Source organism: Hordeum vulgare, chromosome 1H (genome assembly GCF_904849725.1).
Source record: "Hordeum vulgare subsp. vulgare chromosome 1H, MorexV3_pseudomolecules_assembly, whole genome shotgun sequence".
Lineage (NCBI taxonomy): Eukaryota > Viridiplantae > Streptophyta > Magnoliopsida > Poales > Poaceae > Hordeum > Hordeum vulgare.
The window spans coordinates 509,178,288-509,187,571 of NC_058518.1; the positions used below are offsets into that span (position 1 = coordinate 509,178,288).

Here is a 9,284-nt window from a genome sequence, read left to right on the forward strand (position 1 = left end):
GAAAGCTTGTTTTGAGTGAATCTTATTCTTTTCATGTCGCATCTCCACAACTTATTCTTTTCTCAAAAACAAGAAGGCACTCTTATACTGATAGATTCCGTGGATCTTAGGCTAGATGTGTTCGGGATGATGTAGTAGATTATTACCTTGTGATGAACTCGATAAGCTCCCTCCAGAGACCGTCGTGAGGTGATGACGACGGTGGGGAAGGAGAGAGAGATGTGGCTGCAGAGGCTGTGGACTTCCCATCGCTTCAGTGCATCCCTCTGGATCAGATTAGGGTTAGGAGTGGGGAACCAGTGGCGACGGCGAACCTCGTAACACGTGCCATGGTCCCCACCTCCTCTATATATAGCACTGCGCGACAGGGGCCCACCAGCCTTACTTGGGCTGGACGCCCCCGATCAGGGCGTGAGTCAAGGTCCAATGGGCCGTTGGGCCCATTGAGGAAGAGATCAATCTAACATTCTCCCCCTTGATCTCATCATATACTTTTAACTTTACTCGTTTCGTAACAGATCAATACATAGGGCATGTTTCATCGTCACAGCTCAATTGCCGATGGAATCAGACAACCACAATGTACCTCTCTATTTTGAGACAAATACTTTAACCTTGGGCCCTTTATTGTCCGGAAATATTAGACTATACCATAAAACCCATGTCGACTGTGTGTTCTCCGAACACACTGGGCGGTAAGCCTTTGATAAGCAGATCTACAAACACTTGTTTGTTGCTTCTATGCTTCAAGCATTTTTTCCATAATTCCGGACTTTCTCCTTCACAACACGTAACTCTTTGTCAGTGTGTTTGGCATCAACACTTGACTCGTTGTGACAGGAGCGAAAGAACTTAAAATGGTAATCGTCGTTGTCAACCATTATCCACTCCGGGTACAGGTAGCCTTAACCATGTTGCCTGTCCCTCAGCCTCATATCAAGCTATAACATATCATTGCATCACATTGATGACAATCATTTTACTCATTTGGAGATTTTCCACACAAAACACCGAGTATGAAAGTTAGCGACAATTGTGGATTTCACAATACATTTCACAAGTCGTGCCTTTGTACTCATAATCTTTTGAGAGCACTTATTTCTTTTAGCATGAGGCCGATATCTTTGACTCCATTTCATTGATTTATCTATGGACTGGACATTGCCAAAACAACCCGGATATATACGTGAACTGTGTCAGGGTAACATCTTGTGCTTCCAACAACTGAAGCATATGGTACCATATTAGTTTACAATCTTTTCTTATTAACTTTTGAAACACTATAGTTTCCAATTCCATTACCCTTGACTATAAGAACAGGCGTAGGTTTTCTCGTATGCATACTTTAGAAATCTTTCTTAGCATTTTCATGCGACATTCCTAATACCCCCTTTTATTCTTTTGAACTCTAAGGACAAGAACTTCTTCTCTCCTCCTGCACTAGAATTGACATCACCACTAGCAAGTAGGACGTCATCCAGATGCACAGGAATTGGGAAACGAATTTCCCATTCTACAACTTTGCATGAATGCAATTGTCCTCTCATTTTCTTTGCACAAATCTTCCGATTTAAGTCATGTTTTACACCTTTACATATTTCCTTTGGAGTCACATTTGCCTTGTAGACCCTTCATAAAGTCTATGTTAGTGAAATTCAAATGATGGAATTTCACTAACATAGACTTTATAGTAGTCACAGGTATCTGATTTTCACATTCCTAGAGACCATCAAAATCTCAGGTACTGGCACTTCTTTCATATGGGGTTGTCGTTGCTCTGTCATTGCCAAGAGGTAATTAATTCTATAGTCACCCATTCCCAAAGGCAATAGGTTTTACAGGGACCTGTATCACAAGATCCCTTGTAGAGCTAACAACATGTGTTGTATAGGTCATACAACATCCTCCCCCAGATTACTCCATCTTCACTGAAGAAATAGCGTATCTTTAAACTTTCTTCTTTATGGCACTTTAAGCACCACTGTTGTATTCCTTAGTCTGCTTTCAGAACTATAAAAGATCCGAAAATACAACTGTTTCTTTTCTTTAGGGGTATCATAATGACGGTATTCAGATAACTGTCGTACTCCCCTTGACAATCACATTCTTCATTAGTGGATCACTTTAGATGCATAATGTGCATCACATCATCTAAAGTACAAAGGAGTCATGAAATACACTACAATGTATTTCATGTCTCTTTCTCCCCCTCGAAATGTGGCAAGAACTTTTCTGCCACAATTTTGAAACCCATTCATAGCTCTTGTGAAATGAGGAAACTTCGATTATCTAGCTCATTCATCTTATCACTTCATGTAAAATGAAGTTATAAGTTAACTAGTATGGGAGTACTTTTTCCTCATTTCATTTCAGAAACTCAACAGAGTTCTTTATCATTGTCTCTTTTGCAAGTCACCCTTGCATATCATTCTTGTCTTTAGGTTCGTCTGTTACTTTTATCCTTTCTGGATTTAGTGATTGCATAATGACCGTTACACATAAGGTGTATGGTCGATACTAGGAAAGCTTAATAGCTACACATACTTTTCTCCCATAGTGGGACACATTAACCGCACATGAGTCATCATAACTTTCTCCTGTCATACAGGATAACGCCTTTGCCAAAATTTCTCCCGCCATACACGGATTGTTGACATAATACAATGTCAACTTTACCCAGTTACGGAGGCATTCTTCCCAGACTTTTCCCGCCATGCGGCATGCGGGTAATTCCCTTTAAGGGACATAAATGCCATAATTGGCTCTTTTGACTGCATCAAATTCAGAAATAAATCTGAATTATCTTTGAGACACATGTTTGATCCGACGTTGGTCAAATTCAACATGCATGTGGCTTGTTTCATTTCAATCATGTTGACTGAAAAAAAGGAGACTTCATCATAGAGAGTACATGAAAGACATTCGTCAATCAAGACTCTCAATGATCTATCTCTTTTCTTTTCTTGAATTAATATCCAAGAGTTCTTTTCTTGTGAAGCCATTCTTTACAGAGAATTTATTCCCTCAAGTTATGACCTTTCTTTTCCATCTTTCGGTCACTAGTACCCAAAACATTCGCTTTCATGAGTGAAAGCTTGAATAACTTTTAGTCTGAGAAAACTTAGCCAATAAACAATGGTAATGAGCATAAAAATAACCCTACGTTGGTCTGATTAAAATCATGCACATTAAACCTTTTTAAACTTTCTGGAATATTCTAAATCACCGTGGTGGTAGCATTAGAATAAAACATCATCCTTCTACATTAATTCCATATCACCGTTGGACAGAAATGGAAATAATGCATATAACTCATGAACAATGTGATGATAGTATTCTTATTGAACAACTTTGCTAAGAAATAATCATCATCATTAACCATATTGCAGCAGAAATAGAAATATGCATTTCTCTATCTGTGCTCCGAAAAATTGATCACTTTGATACAAAATTTATCAGAGATTTAAGCTTTAAACATAAGATGACTCATACAATTATAGTATTGTTATCATCAACGTTGGTCAGAAAATAACAATGCCATATTTAACTTTAAAACAAACATCATTCTATTGTCATAGCGGAAACTGTTTGAATCTTATTTCACCCACAAGGGAAAAACTTTGCTAATAACTGTTCTTCCAATTAATTTTTCCCGTTGGTTCAATTTAATTGGAGGACTAAACCTTTTACTTTGCAGAGGAAAAACGTGAATATAAAAATTCATGTACCTTTACAGAAAAATATTCTGTTAAAATTAAAAAATTCATGAACTTTATAATCCCTTTTATAAAATCCATGAACTTTTCTTTTTCTGAAAATCTTTCTTTTATTTTCAGAACCATTTTATTTTTCTTTTCAGAAAAATCATGTTACTATTACAGAAAAATATTATGTCATAATTAATAATAAAATCATGAACTTTATTAATTCATTATAAAATTCATGAACTTTGCCTATTTTGAAAAATTATTTTATTTTCAGAAACTTCTATTTTCCTTTTCAGAAAAATAATATTGCAATTTTGTATAAAATTACAGAAACTTTGAACATTTTTCTTTGCCATTTTCTAAACATATTTTCGTAGGAAAAAATGCCTAGAAACAACTTTTGAATCTGTCTAAAATAGACAGAAAACAAACTTGCTTGAAAATAAAAGAAAGTGGCCGGCTTGGGCCGGCCTGTAGCCTTTCGCCTTTCGGCCCGAGCGCCTTCTGGCAGCCTGCCTCGGCCTGGGGCAGTGCGGCCCTTGGGTGGCCCATCTGCTCGAGTCGGCCTGGTGGCCCGAACTGCCTTAGGTCATTGCCGTGGACCATCGGATATAATCCGACGGCCGGGCGCTATATATTATCGCTGGATAATATCCCTCTCGTCACCGAGCCGAAACCTAGTGTTTCATTTTCTTTCCCTCTGCAGCGCCGCTCGGTCCTTCTTCCTCTCTCGAGCGGCGGCTCTCCCTCTCGCCAGATCTGGATCCCCGCGGCGTACCTCAGGCCGTCGGAGCAGGGGCTCCTCGTGGGTGGCAGAGCGACTGCGGGCGCTTCCCTTCGAGCGGTGGCTCTCATGCCCCGCCGAAGCTCCCGCAACCCCTGTGCTGCTTATCCCCGAGCCTTGTCGTGCTCCGGTCGGAGCCGTGGCGCTGCTCCCGCCGCCCTCGAGCGACGGGGTAGGACAGCAGCCGTCGGCGGTAACCTGCGGGTGGCGGAGCCCATTTCCTCTCCCGTGGTGGCTTACATGCCCCACCTGGACGTTCCTAGCGCGGCGGCTGAGGGCTTCTCTCACGCGGCGGCATCGATGCCCCACCGAAGATGCCTCTCTGTAGCCCCGCCGTTGACCTCGTCGAGGCAGGGAGGCCTCCCTCTCCCTCTTGCCGGTGTGCACGAACCCTTGACGGTGAACGCGTCGCCGTCAAGCGGAGGAGCGGGGTCTCCCTTGTCCCGTTAATACTTTCTGCCGATGGTCCCTCCCCTTTTTTGTCTTTTCAGAACCGATCCGATTTGCTTCTTGGTTTGCATGTTCCCTTCCTCCCCTTTTGTTGCCTTATTCGGATCGGATCCGATTTATTTCTTTGTTTTTCCTTTTGGATCTTGATCCGTACTTAGCCCCCGAGGGGGTAGGTTCTTCTTCCCCACACCTCGGCATGCCGATGCGTGTGGGGATCGAGAGGAACAGGCGCGACCTTGCGGCATCGCTTCTTTGCCCGAGAGAACTCCGGTGAAGCTTTCTTTTCTTTGATCTTTGCCCTTCTCGGGTTCATATCGGGGAGGGGGAAATCTTTACTTGTACTTCTTCATCCGAAAACACATCAAAAAGCCTCGTGGCTCTGATACCATTGATAGATCCCGTGGATCTTAGGCTAGATGTGTTCGGGATGATGTAGTAGATTATTACCTTGTGATGAACTCGATGAGCTCCCTCCAGAGACCGTCGTGAGGTGGTGACGACGGTGGGGAAGGAGAGAGAGATGTGGCTGCAGAGGCTGTGGACTTCCCATCGCTTCAGTGCATCCCTCTGGATCGGATTAGGGTTAGGAGTGGGGAATCAGTGGCGCCGGCGAACCTCGTAACCCGTGCCATGGTCGCCACCTCCTCTACATATAGCACCGTGCGACAGGGGCCCACCAGCCTTACTTGGGCTGGACGCCCCCGATCAGGGCGTGAGTCAAGGTCCAATGGGTCGTTGGGCCCATTGGAGAAGAGATCAATCTAACATATACTAGTTGATAGAGGGGGTAATAGCTAGATATATAAGCACGTGATGAAAACCATGGATTTATTTATCTAGCTTTACATTTGAAAACTAGACTTTGCTGGCAGCAGAGGATAATCTGTAGTCTCGTGGTACTAAAGCTAGCTTCCCCTTGGCTACAGTTTCTTCATTTCAGGCCCTTGACGGCAGCACGCAGTTGCCTATCTCTGTAAACAGTGCAACAAACAAACACGTATAAAATCACCATTATAACAAACATAAGCGTATATTTTCTATTCTTGAAAACTAGAATCAGAAATCTAGATCAGAGAACTTACTTGGTGCCTGCCGGACAATGGTACCGGCACCGGCGAAATCGCACGTTCCGGCGGCCCGACCATGGCGCTGGTAATAGTCGTTGAACGCGAAGGACGCATGCGCGACCTTGGTGTCAGGATTGAAGCACCGTGCTCCAGGTTGGATGTCCGTGCAGTCCGCGCCGTGGCCACATGCGTAGTCCAGCGCCCTCTGCAGCCGCTCGGCACCCACCGCCGAGTTCGCCACGCACCAGCTCGAGCTCGCGTCGCAGCGGCCTATATAGATGGAATCGTCATGGCTGGCCGCCACGCCAGTGTAGGCTGTAGGGTGGATATATAGTCGTCGTATCCAAGCCAAGGACTCACCTGATGGTGCCTGGTTGACAATGGTGCCGGCACCGCCGAAGTCGCAGGCGCTGCTGGCCCGGCCGTTCTTCTGGTAGTAGTCGTTGAAGGCGTAGGACGCGTGCGCGAGCTTGGTGTTGGGCTCGTAACAGGGCTTCCCTGGCTGGATGGCGCCGCAGTCCGCCCCATGGCCGCACGCGTAGTCCAGCGCAGCCTGCAAGGCTGCGTCCCCGGCCGTGGCCTTGGCCACGCAGTAGCTTTCACCGGTGCCGGCGCCGCCATGGACGAAGTCGACCGGGTACACGGGCTGCTCGTTGGGGTAGAACAAGCCGAAGTCCTGCTCGTCTTCAGGCTTGTTGTTCTCGTTGAATAGTTCGAAGATGTAGACGCTGAGATCAGCGTTGGGACGGTGCGGGGTGCCGACAGCACTCGTGGCGAGCGGGTCCGAGTTACCGCCGCCAAGCACTTTGCTCAAGAGTCCATCGGTGAAGGCTTGGGCGTTGGCTAGGGTTCCCACGCCACGGTGGCCTTTGCTTGGGTGGTGAATCTCACCACAGGTCACCAGCACATCTTCATCGAGTGATGTGAGCTTCCTCATCCCCCGCAGGCTGGAGGACGGCAGCTTATCCATGGCATAGTACACGGCGTCAAGCTGGGCGTCCAAGAGGCTGTAGTACGTTTGCCCGCTATTCCGGTCATGCACGCCGGCATTGGGGCGGAACAAGAGATAGTCGATAGACATGTCCGGGGTACTCAGGTACGCGAGGTACGGGTATATATTCACCATGAGGTACGACCTGGTCTGTTTCAGGAAGTCGACCATGGGGCTCATCACCGACAGCGCGATGTCGTCCCGGAACGCGCCCTTGGAGGGAGGGAAGGACGTCATGAGCGCGTCGAATGCGATGGGCGTGGTCACCTTCACGGCGTCCGCCAGGCCCAGGCGATCCAACGCCGCATGCACTTTCTTCATGGCCGGGACTAGCTGAGAGTTAAGCTGAGGAGCCTCTTTGAAGACCTCGTTCCCGATCGTCACGCCATTGATCAGCGTGGCCGGATAGTAGGCCTTCACGTTGCTCTGCACCCACCGGAACGCGAAGTCATTTTCGTCCGCCGCCACCAGCGGCAGCTCCTCGTTGGTCAGCTCCACCGTCACCTTGATGTCGGTGTTGGCCAGGGCGGCCAGCACCGTTGGGTTGGTGTCGTAGATCCTCACCATCGTGATGCCGTTTCTCTTGATAAGTTGAACCACAGACGTCGGGTCAGGCAGGTTACCCGCCATCCTCCCATAGCACACGCCTACCTCGCCACCCTCTGCAGTATACGTGCGCGTACCATAAGAAACATCACAATTAATATAAATCGTGGCCTATATATGTTTCAGAAAAAACCATTTAAGTTGTTGGATAACGTACGTCTTTGTTATTTTTTTAGATGAAGAATGTATTTTGTTAAATCAAAATAAAGCATTAATTAAGAGGATACAAAACACAATAAGCGGCATCTGCATAGTTAGAATGCATATAATCAACAGCAGCACACGCACATACAAGTACACCATTAGATAGCAAAATCATATAAGATCAAAGCTATGTGTGGGTGAGGAAAAAGAAATTAGATCCGTGATCGGCTCCACAATTACCTGCACGGGGGGAGAAGAGCAGCGGCACTGCGATGCCGAGGAGGACGGCCAGGAGGTGACTGGTGAGCGCCATGCGCTCGGTGGTCTGCATAGTGGAGCTAGCTAGCTTGGGCCTTGAGGAGACGATGATCGAGCTGATGAGTTGGGAATGATCACAGGCGGGCTGGAATTTATAGCCGACACCAATGGTAAGATGGAGGTGCTACAATTTTTTTTTTCATTGGGCAAGTGACGGCAGCCACAACAAGACGTACGATATTGCAACCAAAATTGGGGTATATATGCAATGCCAATAGCAGCATGCATATACGCCTAACTTGGACTTGGACTGGTCGAGTCCATCATCTACAACTTGTACCTGAAGACCCATGCTTGGGTACCCCTCCCTTGCCCCTAAATTTAAGAGACAGCCGGATAAATGTTCACTAATGGCAGCATCTCCGGACCCCGCCCACACAAAAGCAATGAATAAGCCAAGCAACACCCGCCATTTCTCCTACCTTATACCGAAGAATTCCATGCGTCCCAAACTCACAGGCACAAAACCATGCATGGGCTACCTGCCAGGTAGAGGACTGTCACTGGATTAAAAAAGCACAGAGAACTCCATACATTTGTCAACACGTGTGGAAAAGACTAGACGCGGGTCCATGCACTAGCTATCACTACATGTGGGTTGTGGGTGCTTGCACCAATAGCTCATTCTTGTCTTGTATTGAAAACGTCGCTTGCAACCATCTGTTCTGTGTGCCTAGCTAGTTGTCCACTTGTAATCTTGCATATCTTCTCAGTTATGCAATTATCTTGTATAGCAATCGTTGGTTGGGTTGCAACTATCTGTCATGGGCGCCCAATTGCCTCGTAGGGCTCATTCGGACACAATCACGTCGTCTCATTTCCTGTTGCATGTAGTTCTCATCTATGCTGATGTGGATGGAACACATGGTAACCTAGGTTTTTCTGATTTTTTCAGTCGGTGTCCAAGATCATGATAATTCTTAATGATACCAGCAGAAGCAGCAAGCACCTTTGAAAAAACGTCAAATAATATTCGCTTGCCCAATAATATTCAAATAATTCCATCTTTTAAAAACTCCAAATAATTCAATCTTATAAAAACATAGTGCATACTGAATGTGAAATTTGTTTTTGGACCATCTAACTGAAATGAGCGAGACGAAGAGAGCAATGGTTATAATGGCCATCTATCAAGTGTGGCTTGCTCGAAACAATGCAAGAGATGGCAAGGGTATAGAGGATCATGTGTAGGTCGTTGACCAGGTTCGGGGGCTGCA

At 46.0% G+C, this 9,284-nt stretch overlaps 1 protein-coding gene across 1 annotated transcript; it reads right to left on the minus strand.

The window, feature by feature from the left end:
• Positions 1-5,744: 5,744 nt before the first annotated feature.
• Positions 5,745-8,127, minus strand: LOC123452019 (glucan endo-1,3-beta-glucosidase 13-like). Its single transcript, XM_045128594.1, has 4 exons — positions 7,990-8,127; positions 6,369-7,661; positions 6,024-6,278; positions 5,745-5,912 (listed from the first exon to the last, which is right to left on the minus strand). Exons 1-4 carry the CDS (start codon positions 8,078-8,080, stop codon positions 5,878-5,880), a joined length of 1,674 nt encoding a protein of 557 aa, XP_044984529.1. The 5' UTR covers positions 8,081-8,127; the 3' UTR covers positions 5,745-5,877.
• Between the last annotated feature and the right edge of the window lie 1,157 nt (positions 8,128-9,284).